This window comes from Podarcis cretensis (genome assembly GCF_951804945.1).
Source record: "Podarcis cretensis genome assembly, chromosome: 5".
Lineage (NCBI taxonomy): Eukaryota > Metazoa > Chordata > Lepidosauria > Squamata > Lacertidae > Podarcis > Podarcis cretensis.
The window spans coordinates 27,154,681-27,177,921 of NC_137174.1; the positions used below are offsets into that span (position 1 = coordinate 27,154,681).

Below are 23,241 nucleotides of genomic sequence, written 5' to 3' on the forward strand. Positions count from 1 at the left end.
CAAATCTGATCCTCTGGGGTGCATCATCTATACCCTGTGTAAACCGATCCAGAGGAAGCTAGCCCAGATTCCCCAAAAACGTTAGGGAGGAATTCAGGGACAGAGGGGATTGGGCAATGTTAGGTTTCTGCCCTGGGAGGTTGAACTTATTGTTCTTTACAGTGGAAAATGGTTGAGCCACCTTCACTTCACCTGCAAGTGTGTGGAGCAATTAATAGAAAGCTCTGCTTCTCTTCAGCTTTTGGTGAGAGATAGCATATTGAATGACAGCTACCACGAAGTTGAAAGGAGCAAAGAGGGTTAAAGGCTATGATCAAAACAGCTGATCAGCATATGGAAGGGAGGGTAGAAGAGCTGATTATTTTTGGCTGTGAGCTTTCATCATGTTGCCCCCTTCATTCTTCCATGATGGCCCTCTGCTTCTGCACCTCCTCACTGGTCCACCCCAATAGCATACTGTTTGAAGTGTTCAGAGAGCAAGTGAGTTTACAGCAACTTAAACAGAAGAGAAAGCTCACATTTACAGATCAAGTGTCCCTATTTTCCATTAACAGTCCAAGGTTTACAGAAGCTGACTCAGTCCCTGACTGGATCCTGGGACATCCCTATTTTCCCTACGGAACCATTAGAAGATATCTGAAGGCAGCCTTGTATAGGGAAGTTTTTTTAATGTTTAATTTGTTGTATATTTTTATGTATGTTGGAAGCCACCCAGAGTGGCTGGGGCAACCCAAACAGATAGGCAGGGTATAAATAATGAAATTATTATTATTATTATTATTATTATTATTATTATTATTATTGATGAAATGTTGGAGGGTATGCATTTAAGATAGAATTCTGTGGTGTCTTCTGTAGGTGGTCAAAACAATCTATAGCTAATTTTCAAAAAACTCTTACAGATAAGTATTGGTTAACAAAAAAGCAGGGTTTGCGAGGTATAGTGGTTAGCTACACTGGCCTGTTCCCCTCACAGGGCATTTTTAAGGTAAGGAATGCCTGCAGCTATAATATCCTTTGGCAGAAGCCAATGGGAGTTATCAGGTTTTATTTAGGACGGCCTAGCTTGTCAGGTTAGGCCACCAAGCCAGCAACCTCTTTTCTTCTCCTCTCTTTGCATTCAGCCTGAAGGAAATTTTCTTCACCCACCCAGACAGGCCCTTTTTACCAACGCTAGGCCAAAATCCACCTCTGTTTTCACAAAGTATCACACATGCAAAAACAGAATGCAACATTCTTGCTATCTCTCACAGGGAGCAGAGGAAATAGTTTTCTCTTAAATATTTGGACAGGGACTCTGCTTACCTTAAGTATATGTGGTGGTAGAGGGTTCTTTTCTCTTTCTTCTACTTTAAAACATCATGTTGTGTTGTTCCAAAACCACTGTTAGAGTATGGGCCAGTGGGAAGCAACCAGTAGACACTTCCTGGGGGGGGGGGGCACGGCAGGAACACGTCACATTGCATTGCATCACTCCATACCCATTAGGAAGTGGCAGCTATGGAGACAGAGAGGGCTTTGTACTGCTTTTGAGTGGTGCCGGGCATTTGTTTTGAAAGGAAAAGGAAAAAATCCCTCTGCAACCTCGCATGGTTAAAGTAAATGTCAGCCTTCGCCCCAAATTCTCCAAATATTTTGGAGAAAATTCTCTTTCCCCTTCCCCTCCAAGTTTCATGGGTGCTTCAGTCCTGCCCGAAACACCCTGCAAATTGTAAAAAAGGAAGGAAGAGAGGAACCATTTTTGGCCAACACTTGGGCCATTATGGACATGGAGGGAGACAACTGCGGCTAATGCTGATCACCACAGAATCCTTTCTTCTCATTTTTAAAAGATGTTATAGCCAGCCAAGCATGTACATGGTTACAGATGCTCTTTGTATTTTTTAAAAAACTTTAAAATATTAAATCTTGTTTTTACAGCAAAATGGTGCTTGTTCAAAGTTTATTTGTCTATTATTTATTACAAGTATTTATATACCATTATTCATTAAAAAAACCCCAGAATGGTTTACAACAGTTTTACATGAAAGCATATAAAACTTTAAAACCAGAAATCAGCTAATTATTATGGAAAGATAGTGTCTTCATTGCCTGCAAGAGTCTGACGGAGTAGAAAAATCTTCAGCAGGCATTTAGAAATTGAAACAGAAGGTCTATGCCGAATCTCTATTGGTACAGGGAAGTTTTTAATGTTTGATGTTTTATTGTGTTTTTATATGTGTTGGAAGCCACCCAGAGTGGCTGGGGCAACTCAGTCAGATGGGCGGGGTATAAACAACAAAGGCAGTATTCCACAAGACTGGGTTGATTACATTAAAAGGTTAGTTTCTTGTTGCTATCAAACAAACCTCACCAACTCAGGGAATATGTGCAGCAGGGCACCAACATTAGGGCAGCAAACGCAAACTCAATTTTATTCTTGTAGTTATAATGATGGTATGATCAGAGTTTAAAATGCAAAAGTGCATGTGCTCAGAGGGCTCCTTTTTTCGGGGTTTATAAATACTTTTTTGCTCTAATATATCAAGGATGTAGAAGCAGTTGTAAAGCATGAAATTGTTTGAAGGGGGGGGAGAGATGTTAATTGTGTGCTTCGCAACAGAACACACAGACAAGACATCTAAGATCATTAAATCCAGGGTCTAAAATTGCCTGGTCGCACTGCTTTTGACAAGAGCTGCCATAGATTTACTTGGAATAAGTCTCACTGAACACAATGGGACTTACATCTGAGTAGATACGCACAGGATTGTAAGTTTCGAAATGCATTTGTTTCCTCTCCATTTAGCAGTAAAGGATTTCGTTTTCATGGGCCATTTGGCTTACTGCATTTCTAAATCGAACCAGATAACAATGGAGCCGTTACTAAAACACAGCAGACCGTATGAGCCTACCTTATTTTAAGCATAGTTAGCTCTGTGGATATTTGCATCTCATATACTAGTAAACCATTCTGAATAACAGACAAAAGCATGCTCAAACACACACCTATTCTGTCACAGGAAAATCCAATACAGGGTAACTTACTTTGAAATTATTATAATACTGATGACCTATTGTACCAAATATGTAGAGGTGTTCTTGAAATTTTATGAATAAAAACAGCAAGGTTAAAAAAACAAAAAAAGAGGTTTCGGTTTCCAGTAGTGCAAAACCTTCAATACTTTTCAATCCAAACCACCAGTACCTTTTACAGTAAGTCATGACATATGCTCTGATCAAAGTACCTAGTGAGCGGTGCAGCCGAGATTATTGTACTTACATCAGCAGCAGGTGCCATAGCAAGAACAAAAGGAAAGTCATAATCTTAGATAATACCAGAGCAAATGGGGGGGGGGGACCTCTAGTCATCCAATATAGCAGCCTCAAGTTTAAACATTTTCCAATCCGTTCTCTATGTCTTTCAGACAGAAAGCTTTTCATGGCTGTCATGCTCGAGCGCCAAATTCATCTACGCACTTGAAGTGGTGAGCAAGCGATGAGATGACAACAGCTGCAGGTGTCCCAAGTTTACTTTGTCTGCCAGGAAGTCATGTGACTTCCCTTAGTTTCCTATTAGTGCTTCGATTGACTTTAGTTCAAGTAACTAAGGTCAAATGTTCTAAAGAGCTGCTGCGAATGGAGGTTAAAAAGGACACACCCCTGACCTGCTGACTCTTAAAATGTCTATTGAATAAACTCAGACACATGAATATACGTTAGATGCATAAATATGGTGCACCATATGCACACCTAAGGGAGGAGACTACTTTCCATTAACATGTTTCCTCTGGTTACTTCTCAGTTTGACTACTGTAACACTTCACAGGAGTCTGCTCCTGAAGACTGCCTTGTGCAGGCTACAGAGAATGTGGAACAGCTATACTCTGCAAGTTACCGTAATATCCTACTGATGAGATACTGCCTGAGGCAAAGTTATCCTCTACTAGAAAAACAGGGCTTTTCCAGTGTCAGCATGCAGAACCATAGAAATGCAGAGCTGGAAGAGACCCTAAGGGTCATCTACTCCAACTCCCTGCAATGCAGGAATTTCAGCTAAAGCATCCATGACAGATGGCCATCCAACCTCTGCTTAAAAACCTCCAAGGAAGGAGAGTCCACCACCTCCCAAGGCAGGCTGTTCCATCAATAGCTTTTACATGATCTTTAGGAGACCACCTTCTTGTTCAATGAGACCTTCAGAAGGCTGTGTCTTCTCTTCTGCAAACAAAATACAATTACTGCTGTTGCGTTCGTGTTTCTGTAAATTGCTTTTAATGAGCTGTTTTATTACTATTGAAACTGTCAGCCACTTTGAAGGCCTCTGTGGCAAAAAAAAAAAAAAGGCAGCCCGTAAATTTTAATGCACATTAAATAAGTCTGCTTAATGTATAAAGATATTCTAGCCCTAAGGACATGCAATGTGTTCATTAAATTTGCAAAACAAAGGGTAATTTGTGGAATTCCCAAATAATATCCCAAGGTTAAGATATGAGGAGCCTTGCTAATGGTGCTTCAATAGTTATACACAATACTAAGAGATATGGACTGAACTACAGGATACCCTACTTCTGGAATTAGAGAACTGCGAAGACCCATGTTCACTTTGAGCCATCCATCGTCTTTCAGCCTCATCTACCACACAGGGCAGTTTTGGCAATAAGCAGTGTGAGGGGGGTAAATGTATGCTGCCATTGTGTTAGCTACAGTGGTTTTCACAGTTCATTATGTGCCTTTATGTTAAGATACAGAAAGCTACAGTGAACCAAGTTACCCAAACCCCCCCCCCCGAATATATTGCTAGTAACTTCCACAATTCTTATGCTCGCTATCAAACCAGCCGGTTTGTGGCTACTTTATTTCATCACCACCTTGCTATATGAATCAGCCTTAAGTCTGGGAATCGCTTGGGGCAAGATTATGGATGGGGAGATCTGTACAAATGAGGTGTGCACCTCTATTTCTTATTGCATCATCCCAGATTAAAAAGCAAAACTGTGACTATAATAAAACTCTAAACAGCGTATTCAACATTTTAAGCCTCTTCAATCTCTACCTCAGTTTGCTCACCCTCTTCTCTACATGCACATTGGCACTAAGTTCAGCTTAGCTCCCAAGGCACAGCAAGCAAAGTTGTGCAGTCACTTGTTGGGTCCTTAAAAATGTGCTGTGCCTCTCCCTCATCTGTTTTCAATTAGCCTTAGCTGCAACACTCAACCTGCCTCACCAAATCTAAAGGGGGGTCTCTAGCTAAAAATGCAAAATTTATTCCCCCCCCCCGCCCCTTGTATAACAAGCAGCTGTATATTCTCTCGTGAATCTCCTTAGTAAAGTCATTCAAGATTTGACTCCAAAGACACAGAAGACCGGAACAAAAGATATCTTTCAAAAATTAAGGAGGAAAAATGTTCTGCATACACTTAACATGCAAAACTTGAAAGAGGGGATTGCTTTGATTCTCCTGTTAATTAAGAAAGTTACAGAAGCATAACATTACTTAGTTGAAAATAATTTAATAACCTCCTAATTCTTATTTTAGCTCATGCTTTCAGGCTCTCTTTAAAAAAGATTGCTCATCATCTTCATTTAATCAATGAATTGTACAGGCCTTTAAAACAGGAAGATTTATCTCCCCTGCCCAACTCTCCTTTTTATCATGGTCACACAAGACTCTTGGCATTACTTTGTTCCTTAAAAATAAAATAAAATCAAGTTTCATCAAAGTTTTCAAAATGTTAAGAAAACGAACAACAAAAACATGCCATCGCTGGGAACTCACAGGCAGAGGCATCTTATCACTTCCAGCTTAGGCACAAATGGAATTTATGAAGTGTACAATGACCCTATCACCCAAACCCAGAATTGGCTTACTCTAACACATACCTACCACATGAATATGGCTTTCTGTTTCCTCATATCCATACCAGCGTAATGGATACAAGGTGTTATTCCTACAGGAGAGTTTCATTCATGTCCATTGCCACTGGAGAAGCAATGTGAGGGTCAAATCTTGAATTCTGGTTTAGATGGTCGGGGGGGGGGGTTCACTCAGATTTGCTCCCAGTTTAACTCATTTAGCAGGATTCAAAGGTCCCCATCCTATGCAAACTTCAAGTCTTTGGTAATGCCCGTATTACCAATTAATAGTGTGTACTAGTAGTTATCTGTACATAAGGACTCTTTATGTTATATGATTTTGTTTTTTAAGTTTGGTAATGTTGTTTTTAAAACTCTCCTCTACACCCTGAAGCAGTCCACTCTTATCATCTCATGTTTCTACCAACGCATTCACCCTTGATCTCTCTTTTTTTTTTAAAAAAAAATAATTTTTATTAGCCGACCAATCAAATCAAATCAAATCACATCACATAAATTCTGAATTACAAAGCCGAATTTTAAATTTTTGTTGAGGGGACCCATGTTTCAAGTTCCGAAGGGGGATTCCGATCATCTTCTTGCTACTGCGTTAATATCCAAATCAGTCCAAATAATGTTCATAATTCTATCCAGTCTTATCTTGCTGTTTCCACATCTCATCTTGTTCGTTTATTTTTTATTTTTTTCTTTATGATCTCTTCTGATAATCTCCTTAAGCAGATAAACACCAATTATAATCCTGTGTGAATTTTTTCGTTCGTCCAATCCTCATATGGTTTCCATATATCATCGCTTTCATAAATAACATCGCTCTTTCCATCATTAATCTCGCAGATCTGTCGCTCTTAAGTCCCTCTGAGGAGTCTCACCCATAATATAAAAACAGCTCTGTTCCTCCTCCCAGACTTACCGTATTTTTCCTTCTATAACACGCAGATTTTTTCTCCTAAAAAGGAAGGGGAAATGTCTGTGCGTGTTATTGAGCGAATGTGTGGTCCCTGGAGCCAAATGGAGGAAGAGGAAGCGGCTGCTTTCCTGCATTCTGCCTCAGGGTCTTACTGCCCACCCACCTCTGTTTCCTTACTGTGTTTGCTCAAACGGAACAAAGAGCAGGGAAAGCCCCTCCCCTCCAGGCAAGCAGAGGGGAAAGCAGAGTGTCCTCTCTGTGCTCTGTGCTGCTGAAAACATGCAGAAGGGAGAGAGGGAGAGGGAGAGGGAGAGAGAGAGAGAGAGAGAGAGAGAGAGCGCTGGCTGGCTTGGGTGGGTAGGTGAGGGAAAACTTTTGCCTTCCTTTCCTCCCTCCCGTTATACCCCTCTCCTGCATTCTTAGCCAGCTGCTTCTCTGCACACCCCTCTCGTGCTCCTTGTCCGTTCTGTGTTTTTCCTTCCCTCCTCACTTAAAATGTGGTTAAAAAGCATGGATCCACATGGATCCTCCGGATCTTTGCATTGGGTCAGCCCAAATTCACCATCAGATCACACAGCATGTCCATGGCTACAGCCTGCCCCCAAAAAATCACGCACCCACTGTTGCCTGGGGCTGCAATGGTGCAAAAACGTGGTTAAAAAGCATGGATCCACATGGATCCTCAGGATCTTTGCATTCGGTCACCCCAAATTCACCATCAGATCACATAGCATGTCCATGGCTACAGCCTGCCCCCCCCCCAAATCACGCACCCACTGTTGCCTGGGGCTGCAATGGTGCAAAAACGTGGTTAAAAAGCATGGATCTACATGGATCCTCAGGATCTTTGCATTCGGTCACCCCAAATTCACCATCAGAGCACATAGCATGTCCATGGCTACAGCCTGCCCCCCCAAAATCATGCACCCACTGTTGCCTGGGGCTGCAATGGTGCAAAAACGTGGTTACAAAGCATGGATCCACAGGGATTCTCAGGATTTTTGCATTGGGTCACCCCAAATTCACCATCAGATCACATGTCTGTGGCCACAGCATGAAGCACAAAAATGATACATCCACTGTTTCATTCAGAATGTTTTTCCCTTGTTTTCCTCCTCTAAAAACGATGTGCGTGTTATGGTCAGGTGCGTGTTATAGAGCGAAAAATACGGTAAGTCCTCTGACAGAACTTGCCAACATGGTGACGGTATTTTTAACTGCGTCATTCCAAAGCTCTTATATTTCCATGATCTTCTTAAAGCATGCTTTGGTTAGAAAATTATCTCCACACAGACATAAATCCACAGCTTAAGTCATTAAAACGGCATTTCTGACTTGTGGGGGGGGGGAATTCTTGTTTAATCACATAGAGGAAAGAAAGGAAAGTTTCCCCCCCTCCCCCATCCAGTCCCTTTGCCATACCGAGCCTTGGTGATCTTCTCATGATTTATTCTTGTTCCTCCGACCCGTCTTGTTTATCAGAGATCTCTTCAGTTAGCAGTCTTTACTCCCCCTCCTTCCTTGAAATATGTGCATTCGCTTCCTCCTAATTGTTTCTTTTGAAGTTATTGCAGCTAGAGGCGCGGATCAGAGACAGCGTCCAGGAGCGCCGAGATCCACAGGAGGGCTTTCTGCCTAGTGCCCCCATCCCCACAAATTTGGGGGTGGTGTAGGGCACAGCAGGCAAGGGAAGCCCCCACACACACACAACCTTGGGGGGGTAGGGAGGCTATTTACTCCCATCACAGCCTCTTAATTACCTTGTGTGGGTCGGAGAGATGTTATTGTCAGCCATCTTCCGATGCGCCCCTAGTGGCCCCTCCTCCACCCTTGATCTCTCAATTGATTTGTTCCAAAACCCAACCTATGTAACTTATACATGTTGCAGAATCATACAGTGCAGCTATCCATGGACTGTATGATTTGCATCTACAAGGGGGATAGCTGCATATTTGCAAGTTTCTCCATGGGCAACCGCCCCCACCAATTGCAAGGGAAAATAATCCTAGTCTAGGTGCAGAATTTACCTGCACCTAAAAGGCTCCGAGGAGGCTGGAGGGATATTGCTGCTGCTGTGAACACTGAAAGGAAGACCCCTCACTGCTGCAAGGCCTATTTCCACCTGGCCTAGGGGGTGGGGCCCAGACTTACCTTGAACAGATAAGAGGCTCCTGGAAGGCCAGAGGGACATTACTGAAACAACTCTTGGGTTGGGGCAACTGGCAAAAATGTTTTACAACGTTTTAAACGGTTCTAATTTTGGTTCCTCTGGTTTGTTTTTGTCGGGTTGTGGTTGGTTAAATGTTTAGTTGGGGTTGGTGGTTATTTTAATTTGGGTATAAGTGTAAACTCTTATTGTTATTATTGGTTTCTATTGATTTATTGGTTTGTTTGTTGCCTGTATAGGACATTCTGTTTCTTAATGTTTGGTGTTCTGTTGTGGTTTTATATATGTTGTAAGCCACCCAGAGTGGCTGGGAAAAGCTGTCCAGAATGGCTGGGGACAGAGCCTCAGATATGTATTGATTTTTACTTATGGAGGGGCAGCTGCCCCCCTTGGCTACATCCATGGGGGGCCACAGGAAGGAAGCAAGGTTGGAAGGGGGTCACAGTCAGAAAAAGGCTGAGAGCCTGATGGTCCTGCTCCTGCCTCTCTCCACCTGGTCTAGGGTGGGGCCTGGCAGGCTTCCTAAGAACTGCAAGGAATGGGGTATTTTGGGGAAAGTTTTGTTGGGGACGTTTTTGCTGCTGTTATTGATATTAAATTTTTGTATCTTTTTATGTGGAAAATGTTCAGTTTTGGTTATGTAGTTTTTGATGTGTTTGATGTGTTATTTTTATGACTACTTTGCTATGTTTGTATATAAATCTTTTCATATTGTAAGCCGCCTTGAGCATTGTATTAACTGTGTGAAGGTGGCATACAAATAAAATGATGATGATGAAACACTGATCTAGGGAACATGAAAGTTTAAGTGCTCCTTTCCTGGAGTTGCTTTTATGAAATGTTCCAAAAGTGTAATTTGTATTTTTGAATGTATGGTGGGTGGGTGTTTTTTTAGTGAAAACCAATTATTTTAAAAGGTGCAGTAATAAGCCCAAGTTACACACAAGAATTCACTCAAATGGAGTGGTGGGTGCTATGATGAAAATTGCAGATGTGTAAATGGGTAATATACAACTTACTCACACTTAGAGTAGACTCATTGATTTAATTGGATATACTCCAACCAGGAACCATTTTGTTCAGTGTCTTTAATGGATTTTTCAAATTACACAGCTATGACTGGGTTCTTGTAGTCTTGGGACTTTTGAAGTGTGAGGATCAAAATCCTGATCCCTTGTTAAGTTGCTTACCTTGGAAGGGCTTTACCAATTTATATGTCATTTAGATAATAAAGAGTAGCAGGTACTTTGATTCAGTGGCTCCAGCAATGTATTCCAACAAACAGGAGCTTCCCCACTAATTTCTACAAGACAGATAGATCCTATTCAAAATGCATCATACTATTTGTATCCTTACACCACAAATTGTTCTTCAAACACAACCACACTGCTGTTCCTGTGCTACTGGTATTATAGGGCTTCATTGTCATTCTGCCAATGACATTTGGATTTAGCCAAGTTTCTAAGACGTCCATTGTATCAATAGCCACATTTAAACTCACAGGCTCCCAGGATGTGTGTGCAACCACTATTATAGTACTTTACTTACTTACTTACTTACTTATTGATGCACATGTTTAAAGAGAACTATTATAACGTAAGAGAGAATAGAGCTTTACTAGAATGCTCAATACTAGAGAGGTGGATTTTGCCTTCCATGTATACAATCTGCAAAGGACTACAGCGCCAAATCTGTGTTCTTCCCACACCTGCTGGCTTAGCTGCTGTTTACCGTAATTAAATGCTCCTTGACCACTTCGCTTTATACACCAATGCTATGATTTTCTTTTCATTGAGTTGCACTGTGTTCTGCAAGAGAACAGTTCCATCAGTGCAAGCATTTCTGCTTCCCTGACAGAATAATCTACCAATGCCCTCCCCACCACAACATGCTATGCTGGGAGCCATGGCAGAGCTTCATGCTCCGGCACCGGGGGGGGGGGGGCAGAGAGCAGGTGGGGGCGGGGCTGGTGTGCCGCCCGCAGGGGCATGGTGCATGTCCTGGGGGCAGGGCACGCCACCTGCGGGGGCATGGCACCCAGTGTGGGGGGGGGAGCTGCAATGGCACCCCACCGGGATTGCACTGCTAGGGGCAGTGAGCTCTCCCCGCACTCCTCTTCCTCTGCCAGTGTCTGGGGGTTTTCCCAACCCCTTTCCCCCAGCAGATTTGGGGAGGTCATGGGCAACACACAGGAGAAGAAGTGAGGGAGAATGCTCCATTGCATTAGTGGGAATCATGCTAACTTCTGCTACTGCAATGAGGTACTTGGATATGCTCCTGTAGGACTGATGCAATTAATTTATACATTAGCAAATGGCTGCAACTACCCCACCCCCCACCCCATACACATGGGATGTTATAGATATTAAAAAAACTTCTCAAAGAAACTGAAAGTAAAATTCATTTGTCGCTGATTGAATTTGAAGCTAATCTTACAGTTTCAACTGAAAGACACCCTAGACCTTCTGGGCAACAAGCCAACACAATATGCTTTATCACATATCCAAATCTTTTCTTTCTTCTTCTTAATGGGAAAGGTTTTGTTTAGCACCACAAGCAGTGTATAAGTACATTATATTTTGTGTCTTACTCTTGAGACCCAAATCGTGTAATTACAGAACAGTTCAAAAAGCAGGAACTATTCAACAGTAGCTTGTCTAGCAGCAGAACAACCTAATAAAATGAGGCCTTATGCAAAATGAACCTTAAGATATATTGAATGGGTTTCAGTGCACACTAGACCAAAAGACAGTGGTATATCAATGATAGCTGAAGAAGAACTGAGTTATGTAAGCATAAGGTGGCAAAGGATAGGTAGAAATTTCCTGGCTTCACGCAACTCTTAAAAAGCATTATTTGCAACAAACATTTTTGTCAACCTGATATAGACTGCAGAGGAGAAATAAAAATGTGCTGCATTGCAATATATTCTTTTACAATGGCAAGCCATTTTAAGCCTCATCTGAAAATGTTTGTATTATTATAGGCCAGTGCTAGATCCTTTGCATTGCTGGGGCCATCAGCTATTGTAATAGTAACATATCCATATATCAGTTGGGTTTGCACAATACTTCAGAACTCTGTTCCAATCTTATACAGTATGTGAAGCTAGCATGCTCACCTGCCTCTACCATCTATACCAGGGTACCCCAACCAAATGGAGCCTATGTATGTATAATCCCATGTACATGAGCCAACATCATGCAATCCAGGAGTCTGCCATCTGACTTTGACCTACACACAAAGGATTCTATGTGTGAAGGTCACCTTGATGGGATGGGTCATCCCCAAGTAGGTGGTGGAGGCGTGGTCAGCCCCCCAAGTCCATGTGTAGGGCTTGGGCATTAAACTTCACAAATATCATCCAAACTGGTCCATTGTTTCACTAAAGGCATAACTGGTTGACAATTTGCTACCAAACAAAGCTCAATATTTTTTTCATTTGTATACAAAACTTTAAACAACTTAGAGCCTGACTGTTTAAGAAACTGCCTCCTTCCATATGTCCTATTCAGTCACTGAGGTCACTGGTAAAGGCCTTCCTGCTGGTGCCACTCACCTCCAAGGTTCATTGGACAACTACTTGGAGCAGCACATTCACTGAGATGGCACCCACATTATGGCACATACTCCCTTCTGACATGTGTGGAATGTGATGTGTTTTTTCCCCTTTTTTGTTATTGTTAAAAACATTTATTCAGACAAGTCTTTGAGGAGTAACAACGTTGCCTTTCATTCTCATTTTGTATGCCCTTCAGATTTGTGCATTTTTTTGGTATTTTATACTTTCTTCTACTTTTAATTTGCTGCATACCACTTGGAAATGTTTTTTCTACAAATTATCATTTTTAAAAAATCAATAAATCATTGAAGGGGAATAGTGAATAAGTTGGATCCAGAGGTATACAATGTTAGGGTTGAAGCCATTGTGCTTTCATGCTATTTTGGTCATATGTATGACCTTCTACCTCAGAGCGAGCTCAGTTGAAACCTATTGTTTCAATTGATAGGCTAGAACTTGATGAAGCCACTAGCTCACTTCTCCATGAAGCAGCTTTTCAACCATTAAAAAGAAACACTGATTTTGCTTCTTTGTAAGAATGAGGCAGACACCTGCATGAAACATTGGGAAGGGCAAGGCATACTGCTGTGTGAGAATCTGATTTGCTGGTCAGTATATCTGTCAAATGTACAGTGATGACAGGAGGGACATTGTGGGAAAAACCATCAGCAACCAAAGAGTGAAAGGAGCATACTCACACAGCCAATGCCCACAAATTAACTTACACCACTAAGAACAGAGCAGAGAGTGAAGCATTGGGGTACAACCCTAAACACCTGAAGAACTGATAGCTTCGAAAGGATCCAGTAAAATGAGACAAATCATGCCAATGGGAAAACTAAAGCCAGACAGAAAACTCATTCCTATGACCCTGTAACATTGCAACCTTTGACAAACAGAAGTATTTTGTGGGTATTTATTAGCTTCGTGTCAAATTGTATGAGGAAATGTCATCCCCGCTTCTGACATATGTCTCACCACCATTCTGGAAGGGCTTCTCATTTGTAGTACAGTGGTACCTTGAGTTGCATACGCTTCAGGTTACATACGCTTCAGGTTACAGACTCTGCTAACCCAGAAATAGTACCTCGAGTTAAGAACTTTGCTTCAGGATAAGAACAGAAATCGTGCTCCTGTGGCACAGCAGCAGCAGGAGGCCCCATTAGCTAAAGTGGTGCTTCAGGTTAAGCACAGTTTCAGGTTAAGAATGGACCTCCGGAACGAATTAAGTACGTAACCAGAGGGACCACTGTAATTGTGGTTCAGACTTGAAATTGATTCATGTGTTTTAAGACTGTTGACACTTTTCTGTATAGCGGAGAGTAGAAAAACAGTAAAACAAGGTATATAGTGAAAAAATGTTGTCCCAATTTATTTCAGGCTACAATCATTTCTTGTGGAGAAAGAGAAAAACAAAGATGATCTTGTTGATATTTAAAACCTTAACAGTATCTCAAATACTGTTATCGATTACTTTTCTGAAATATACACACCACACCACAATTATTAAAAGTAGATATAAACCAACTTTTGGCACCAAGGATGGAGGTGAGGAGCAGCTTTAATCCGAATTCAAGGAAAGTTGTGATTAATTCCAGAAAAATGCATTGTTTATACCGGGTACAATAATGGACTCAAACCACACCATAAAGCTTGATAGCCAATCTGAAGTGAAGAGGAAGGAGAAGTACCGTATTTTTCACCCTATGGGACGCACTTTTTCCCCTCCAAAAATGAAGGGGAAATGTGTGTGCGTCCTATGGGGTGAATGCAGGTTTTCGCTGAAGCCTGGAGAGCGAGAGGCGTCGGTGCGCACCGACCACTCTCCCTCTCCAGGCTTCAGGAAGCTGTCCGCAAGCCTTGCGTGCCCGGCGGGAGTTCCCGCGGGCTCGCAAGGCTTGTGGGCGGCAGCCTGCAGCCCGGAGCACGGGGTGCCCTCTGGAGGATGCCCCGTGCTTCGCGCAGGTGTCCGCAAGCCTTGCGCGCCCGGCGGGAGTTGCCGCCGGGCTCGCAAGGCTTGCGGATAGCAGCCTGTGCTGGGGGCAGGGGTCGGGGGAAGTTTGGGCTTCCCCCGCCCCAGCCCCATGGTGGGGGGGGATAATTTTTTTTTATTCATTCCCCCCCCCCAAAAAAATGAGGTGCGTCCTATGGGCCAGTGCGCCCTATAGGGCGAAAAATACGGTACATCTTGGAAACAAAAACATTGTTATATTCTTTCACCAGGTATTAAGTAATTTGTTATACACAAGCAATACCCACAAAAAGTAGAGTGCCCTGCACTCTAGCAGGGTGACTAGTTTCTTTGGAATACTAATACAAAACACAGTTTAAACTAGTGAGCTTCCAATACCAGTGCAAGAAATCTTGTCCATTTAGCTTTAAATTTATTCACTGCTAATTCCCAAGAAGTGGATTTTCCCACTTGGTGCACATCTATGCCACATACTAAAAACTGACTTCATTATCATTCTGTTTGAAGTAATTCAAATAATGCCACTATTACACTGTATTTTTGCAAGATGGTCCTTCAGGTCCCACATCAAAAGCAATGGGAATATATCCAGGCCACACACAAAGCAGTTTGTGCGTGAGGTTCGCCTCACTAAAAGGAAAGATATCCCCCTCTTGTCCCAAAGATTCAACTGTGAGTGGTAAAATGTGCAAGGGATGTTCTCAGCTTAAATAGAAAGACCTGCCTGAAAGCTGGAACTGATTCAGTTCAAGGCACAACATGGGAAAGTCACTTGACAGGCGTGCTAACCCAGTCTTCAGAGTTTGCCTCCAGATTTTAACTCAGTCAGGACAGTCAAACAACACTCAGAAGCATTAACAGGCCCTCTGATATTGTGACCATGGTCCACAGAACATGGACCACATTCCATACAAATTACTGAACAACATTCAAAGTTAAATTCCTGTTGTATTTAACGAAACCCCTTCACTAACATTTCAGCTTCCTTATGCATTCAAGCACACTGCAGGCACAAGGCAAGACTGCAATGAGAGTTTCTCAGTCCCATCATATGCAAGTTTATTTGCAAGCATGTCCCACTGAGATCAAAGTAATTTCCTTTCAAATAAGTTCTTATTGGATTTGCCACCATGCTCTCTTCAGTTAGTAGTGTCTTTACCTCCCAGGCAAGCGATGCTGTTGACAAGGCTTACCTGAAGCTACAGGTGCGATTGCATTTGACACAGAGCCAGCAGGTTCAAAGAGAACTACACCCACTATTATGTTATAAAGAGCACAAAACTTCTAACACAGAGATTGACAGAATATAGACTGCCAATGTGGACCTCCAGCCTAGCATCTGCTTAACAGTGAAGAGAACCTGCTTCAAAACAAACAAATACTGGATTGAATGGACTTTAGGGTGACCCAGCAAGACACTTCCAGAAAACACTCTCTTAAGAATTTGGATCACTTAACACAGTTGAGTATTACTCAGAATAGATCTGTTGAAATTAACAGACTTCCCTTAGCCATGTTTATTAATGGGCTTACTCTGAGTAAAACTTAGTTTAATACAACTCATAGATTTGGATCTCTTGTCAATTAAGCCATTAACTCTTGCTCTTAATTTTATTTGTGCAGCACAAGGATACTAATTAAAAGTAAAGTAGTCCCTGCTAAGGCTAAGCCAAAACTAGTTTTTATATAGCTTTAATTCTATCAATGGTGAACTGCTTTTTTTAAAAAAATGACTTTTTAAATGTTTTTAGCGGGTTCTTCTTTTTGTTTGTAAGCCGCCTGGAGTCCCTCAGAGGAAAAGGTGGGGATAAACAAAGAATCCTATCCCAGTCCTCGCTGGTTTCCTTGCTTCAAACCCTTCAAGCTCGCTGCAGGTCAGGATTTTGTCATGTAGGGGAAACCCGAGAACGCGCTGCCCTCCTCACGCTGCTTCCTCAGTGGGAAGCAGGACTGAGTCCCGGGATGAGGGCGCGAACCGCCTCACACGCGGCAGCCTGCCTCTCCTCAGAAGCAAGCCTCGGGGGCTTCCGCGCGGCTACCGACAGGCTTGTAGCTTCGCGCTCGCCTCAGGTGTGACCAACGCCTCGAGTCACCCCTCGGCTCCTCGGAGAGCAGCAGGGAAAGGTCACTGCGCTTCAGAAGGCGGCAAGAAACAGAGAGCGAGAGAGACGCAGGAGAGGGAAAGTTCACGAAGAAACAGGAGGGTGGGGGGAGAGGGGGGGAAAGGGCCGCCCGGTGGCTCACCTGGTCCAGTTCTCGGGCATCCCCGCCTGGAGAAAAGGCGGCGGAGGCGGAGGGAGAGGAGGAGGAGGCCATGTTGCAAGGCTCTCGCTCTCTCTCTCGCTCTCTCTCGCCCAGACACACCTCTTTATCCCGTGGAGCAAAGGCGAGGCGAGCAGGAGCCCAGTTCGGCCGAGCTCCCTCACGGGCTGCGCGCAACTTCGCTCGAGGAAGTTCTCCAAGCGCGCTGCCGGGTTACCTCAGCGCGAGCGCCGCTCTCTCCCCTCAGGGGCCGCCAACAGGTTAAGGCAGGAGCCTGGGAAGGCGGGGGGGGGCGGAGAGACCCGCCGCAAGTTCCCAGCTCGTTGGCCCCGCCCTCCCCCCCCACACACACCAGAGCTCCGGAGAGAGCGGGAGGCGGGGCCCGGCCTCGCCACGCCACGCCACGCGCGGCGCCCAGGTGAAGGGCTCGCCCAGGTGGGCTGGCAGCCGGCGCGCGGAGCGCTCTCCAAGGGGAGGATTCTTGGGCTTTGGCACAAGAGCGCGGAGGAGCCGGTGGCCGGGCTTACTCCTGAAATAGTCTCGCGATGGACTATTGGATGCAAGGCACCGCCAACCCCTTCTCTGGGATAGATGGTCTGGGCTCAGTTTCATTCTGTCAAAAGACCACCTCAAAAGTACCCGCGCCGGGTCCATGGGGGGGGGGGGGGAGAGAACAGAGGCAGAGAGATCCGGGGGCATAAAGTGAATTTCAAGACAAGGAGGCTTTTGTCCCATGCCTAGGAGCCAACTCCTAGGGGCCGAGGTCCCTTTGCCCCCCATAAAATACTTGAGTTGACAGGCATTGCCATTCAAATGTGTGCATGTGCCGCATCACGTGATTGATTATGCCAGGTGGGGCTCACCTGGGCCCCTCCAATCTTTTATTCATGCTGGCACCCCTGATCCCACATGTTAGATTTCTGGAAAAAGGAATAAGGAAGTGTTCACATTAACACTTCTAGCCTAAACATATTTTCTTACACCAGCCCTCTTGACTTGGGGGAGAGGTAGAGTTAATTTTCAAGTCAGCATGCTAAGACAGCAGTTTTCTTTTAATTCCTAGTTTATGATTCATGCTGACCATCCATAAAGGTCAATTTTGTTATGTTTGTTGTCGTTTAGTCGTGTCCGACTCTTCGTGACCCCATGGACCAGAGCATGCCAGGCACTCCTGTCTTCCACTACCTCCCGCAGTTTGGTAAAACTCATGCTGGTAGCTTCAAGAACACTGTCCAACCATCTCGTCCTCTGTCATCCCCTTCTCCTTGCGCCCTCCATCTTTCCCAACATCAGGGTCTTTTCCAGGGAGTCTTCTCTTCTCATGAGGTGGCCAAAGTATTGGAGCCTCAGCTTCAGGATCTGTCCTTCCAGTGAGCACTCAGGGCTGATTTCCTTCAGAATGGATAGGTTTGATCTTCTTGCAGTCCATGGGACTCTCAAGAGTCTCCTCCAGCACCATAATTCAAAAGCATCAATTCTTCGGCAATCAGCCTTCTTTATGGTCCAGCTCTCACTTCCATCCCATCACTATGGGAAAACCATAGCTTTAACTATACAGACCTTATGTTATGTTATGGTTTAGTTATATGCTGGGTGGAGGGAGCAGTGAACAGCATATTTTCCGCAGGGGTCCAGCAATGGGGCAAAGGGGGAGGTATGGTACATGGGGGGCTGCTCACCAAACCTCATTATTCCTGACCCTGCCTATGTCCCTTATACATGTTTACATTTGGATTTATTTCCAGAGTCACACGTACACAATCCTGTACGCATGTCTTTGTGAGTAAGCCCCAACTCAGCTAGACTTGGGTTTCTGGGGAAGTATTGGCCAATCAGGCTGCAAGCATACTTTCCTGACTTGGAATAATGTCTTGTTTGAACAAATTGCTCTTCCAAGTAGAAGTATTTTAGATCAGTGTTAGCAGCTGTTTGACCAAACCTGTATCAGCAGATTTTCTCCAACCTTTCATGTTAAAAAGGTAAAGGTAAAGGTACCCCTGCCCGTACGGGCCAGTCTTGACAGACTCTGGGGTTGTGCGCCCATCTCACTTAAGAGGCCAGGGGCCAGCGCTGTCCGGAGACACTTCCGGGTCACATGGCCAGCGTGACATCGCTGCTCTGGCGAGCCAGAGCCGCACACGGAAACGCCGTTTACCTTCCCGCTGGTAAGCGGTCCCTATTTATCTACTTGCACCCGGAGGTGCTTTCGAACTGCTAGGTTGGCAGGCGCTGGGACCGAGCAGCGGGAGCGCACCCCGCCGCAGGGATTCGAACCGCCGACCTTTCGATCGGCAAGCCCTAGGCGCTGAGGCTTTACTACTACATAAAATGTAGTCTCTTGACACCATGGAGTATACAATTGCAATTCTGTGCAAACTCACTGGCGAAAATTGCCAGTAGTTTTTGCTTTCTTGCCGCAAATGCAAAGAGTCTTGTGGCACCTTAAATACTTAACAGATTTAATATGGTATCGGCTTCTGTGGACTATAGTCTACTTCATCAAATGTGTGAAGTGAGAGGATAGTAATTTGCTGGTGATGACTGAATGAAATGGATGCAGTGGGGCTGAAAGCCAGTTTGATTGCAAACATGCACCTTTTATTGCTAGATTTATTTTATTTATTAATTGTATTTATATCCCACCTTTTCCTCCAAGGAGCTCAATATGGCATACAAGCTTCTTCAACTTCTCAGTACCCACAACAACCCTGTGAAGTAAGTTAAGGTCACCCAGCAAGTTTCACGGTGAGTGGGGATTTGAACCCTGATTCCCCAGGTCTCAGTCCTATACTCTAACCACTACACCACACTAGAGCACAACATTTAGCACTGAGCTAAGTGGTACTTGCTCCCAAGGAAGCATATCGGATTTCAATTTTATTACTACTCTAGAATTTCTTTCAAGTGCAGGCACTCTTTGTTTATAATACTAACAAAGGTCAGATTACCTACCTAGTTACCATAGTCAGCCTTGTTGGTTTTTTTTTTAAAGAAAAAACAGAAGCCGTTGTTGTGATATGTAGCAGCTGGCATTATGTAGATCTACAGAATGAAAGTGGAGATGAAGTATTATTATACAGTGGTACCTCGGGTTAAGAACTTAATTCGTTCTGGAGGTCTCTTGTTAACCTGAAACTGTTGTTAACCTGAGGTATCACTTTAGCTAATGGGGCCTGCCGCTGCCGCACAATTTCTGTTCTCATCCTGAAGCACAGTTCTTACCCCGCAGTACTATTTCTGGATTAGGTGAGTCTCTAACCTGAAGCGTCTGTAACCCAAGGTACCACTGTACTGAGACATTTGTTCCAAGCCTTTATCAGTGTTCTACACCTGGAGATCAACAGGAAGATATGTCCACGCTGTCTGATTCTGCCATTTTCTGAGTCAGCCTCGGAGCTAATGAAGCAAAAGATATGACCAGCATAATACAATCGATCCAATCTCTGTTTTGCTTGTGCCAGATCAACTGGATTTGCTGGCTGCATTTTCTGCTCTTGGTGGGTTGCACCCCATATCATAGCTTAGCCAAAAAGCAAGGTATAGAATTCAAAACTTAGCAAATACGCAGGTTTCCCAAGGATTCTGATTATTCCTGGCAAGGAGATCCAGGAAACTATTATGTGTGACTGCTCAGCACTTCCTTAAGACTGTCCTCCTGCTGTTCTCTACGGGCTAATAAAACAAGGCCAAGATAGATCTGTCTGAAACAATGATCCAGGAAAGTCCCTCTTAATGAGGAAAAGAGAGAGAGGTCTAGATGTTTTCCAGCAGATGTAAGTTTGGTGCAGGGGGAATTTTACAGTGGAGAATGAGTGGGTACTTAACCCATCCCCCCTGCAGACCTGCCTTTATCTGTGCAATCTCCTACTCACAGCCAGGATGTTTGCCAGAGAAAAGCAGCTGGCAGGGAGGGGTATATTTATTGATAGAGCTGGCAACTCTGTTCACTTAGGAGCTTCTTCTTAGATCAGAGGTCAGCAACCATTTTCAGCCGGTCCACCTTCCCTCAGACCATGTGGTGGGCCAGACTATATTTTTTTTTTGGGGGGGGGGAATGAACGAATTCCTATGCCCCACAAATAACCCAGAGATGCATTTTAAATAAAAGCACACATTCTACTCATGTAAAAACACCAGGCAGGCCCCTTTGCATCTGAAAACATGGGCTGCTTGAATGTTTCCTAGTTTGCTGTGGTGCCTTTTGCTGCGTCCTTACTTGTGCAATGAAGAAACACACCCCAAGGGACTGCGTTGGTTCGGCCTATCCCTGCAAAATCTACATACCATTCTTATTTGCAGCATGGCATCTCTGTTCTTTGCTTCAGTGTGTGTGTGTGTGTGTGTGTGTGTGTGTGTGTGTGTGTGAGAGAGAGAGAGAGAGAGGAGAGAGAGAGAGGGGGGGGGGGGGAAGTGGGCGGAGATGAAAAACAGCCAAGTGTGTGGCCAAACTTCTGAGCTGGATGCTCACTGAACCTAAAAACAGCAACATGATATATAGCTTCAGTCTGTAGCATTATGAGATGCTGGTCCTTGAAGAGAGACCATTTTATGAACAGTTAAGTGTAGGTATGGGAAAAATCTTCACCATGTGAGGAAACCTTGCAGTGGGGCTGCCCTAACATCAGGAAGCCACAGAAGTCAGGAAAGCTTCAATAGTAGTATTTGCGAATGGTAGAAAATCAACTCAGGATAGCAGCTAGGACACAGGAAAGATGAAGGTTCCCACTGAGATATGGAAGGAGTCACTCTCAGCAAGGGGAAGGGAGCTTTCGTTATAGACTAGGCATGTCCCTTAAAGGGTGGCACTGTGGTCTAAACCACTGAGCCTAGGGCTTGCCGATCAGAAGGTCAGCGGTTCGAATCCCCGCAACAGGGTGAGCTCCCGTTGCTCGGTCCCTGCTCCTGCCAACCTAGCAGTTTGAAAGCACGTCAAAGTGCAAGTAGATAAATAGATACCGCTCTGGCGGGAAGGTAAATGGCATTTCTGTGTGCTGCTCTGGTTTTGCCAGAAGCTGCTTAGTCATGCTGGCCGCATGACCCGGAAAAACTGTGGACCAACATCGGCTCCCTCGGCCAGTAAAGTGAGATGAGCGCCGCAACCCCATTGTTGTTTGTGACTGGACTTAACTGTCAGGGGCCCTTCACCATTTTAGGCATGTCCCTTACAAAGACAGGCCACACTAACTACAGGGAGGGAACCCATGCCCTCCAACTATGGTCATGGCCATCCACTTGTTTGGCTATAAAATAGTTTCTAGACTAATTAATGGTTAATAAGGCTGTCAATGACTAGAGTCGCAATAGGTATGTACTTTCCTCCAGTCTGGGAGGAAATATGTTTCTGCATATCAGTTGCTGGGGGGGGGAAGGGGGTGGGAGCTGTTGCGCTCAAGGGGGCACTGCTTGTGGGCCTCTTATAGGCGTTTGGTTGGCTCCTGTGAGAACCTGCACTAGATGAGCCAATGGCCTGATCCAGCAGAGCTCTTCTTGCATCCCTGAATGCCTCAGCCAAATACTTCCATCCATTCCTTCAAGCCCCTCCCTCCCCTCAAAGCCCACCTTTTCCAGGTTGCCTCTGGAGCATCTCCCTGGCCCCCCCCCACTACCATACCGTAAGCTAAATTATGTGTAATTGAAATAACTGCATATCCTTCCCATTTTAGCCAACCTCTGTATGTCTAGATTGCAAGCTCCTCGAGGGGCAGGGATCTGCCTGTCTTGTTCTTTGCAAAGCGGCATGCACGTAGGATTGTGTTATATAAATAAAGGGATAGCTGAATAAATACATGTTTTGAATTTGCATAATTTATACGCATCAGAGAACCCGTGTTTTTATTAGCGCAGAGCACCGGCAGCTCTAACAACGAGCTCGTCATGTACTGCATCCTCCCGGTTAACATCTCCATATGGAGATAGCGTGTGTGCAGGATTAAGCACGGTGTTGCAGTCGTCAGGTAATATCGGCATACAGTGCAGCGCAGCATAATTGTATCTGTTTAAACAGGTTCAGGTTTCCAGGTTACAGCTACACCAAGCAGGGCTGAGTTACACGCAGATAAGAGAAAATAGAAAATAAAAAAGTAGCAAAGATCATTCAGCTCTGTTTCAAGAATTACTGCTAAATGCCCTATGTAATTATAACAGTCTACAAATGATATCAGTGACTAATTTAGAGTTGCTTCATTTGGCTAGCTTTCATCCTTTTATCTCCATTTACTTTTCAACCCTTAACAATAAATTGTTCCATCTCTCTCTCCCCGCTTCTCTGTCCCGGTATTACTTGGCTACTTGTCAAAATGCAGCACACAATACACAAAAAGAAGTTATGTGACACCTGGAACTGTTCCACCAGAATCTCTAATTTAGTGAATGGAGTTAAATTAAGAACCATTCTATTTAACTGGCTGTTCAGATGCAGAGGGATTCCCCCCCCCCCATAGCTTCCAAGTCTAGGGGCTCCCCTTTTTATGTATAGCAGCCACCGCCTCCACTTGCTTGGATTCCAAGGTAAGGTC

General features: G+C 44.2%; 1 protein-coding gene across 1 annotated transcript in view; it reads right to left on the bottom strand.

Moving 5' to 3' along the window:
• Positions 1–16,937, bottom strand: part of ANK3 (ankyrin 3) — a 388,986-nt gene extending 372,049 nt beyond the window's left edge. Inside the window, exon 1 of the mRNA XM_079975546.1 lies at positions 16,709–16,937. Within this exon, the coding sequence (XP_079831672.1) occupies positions 16,709–16,780 (72 nt within the window). The 5' untranslated portion in view covers positions 16,781–16,937. The remainder of the gene's footprint in view (positions 1–16,708) is intronic.
• Positions 16,938–23,241: the final 6,304 nt, after the last annotated feature.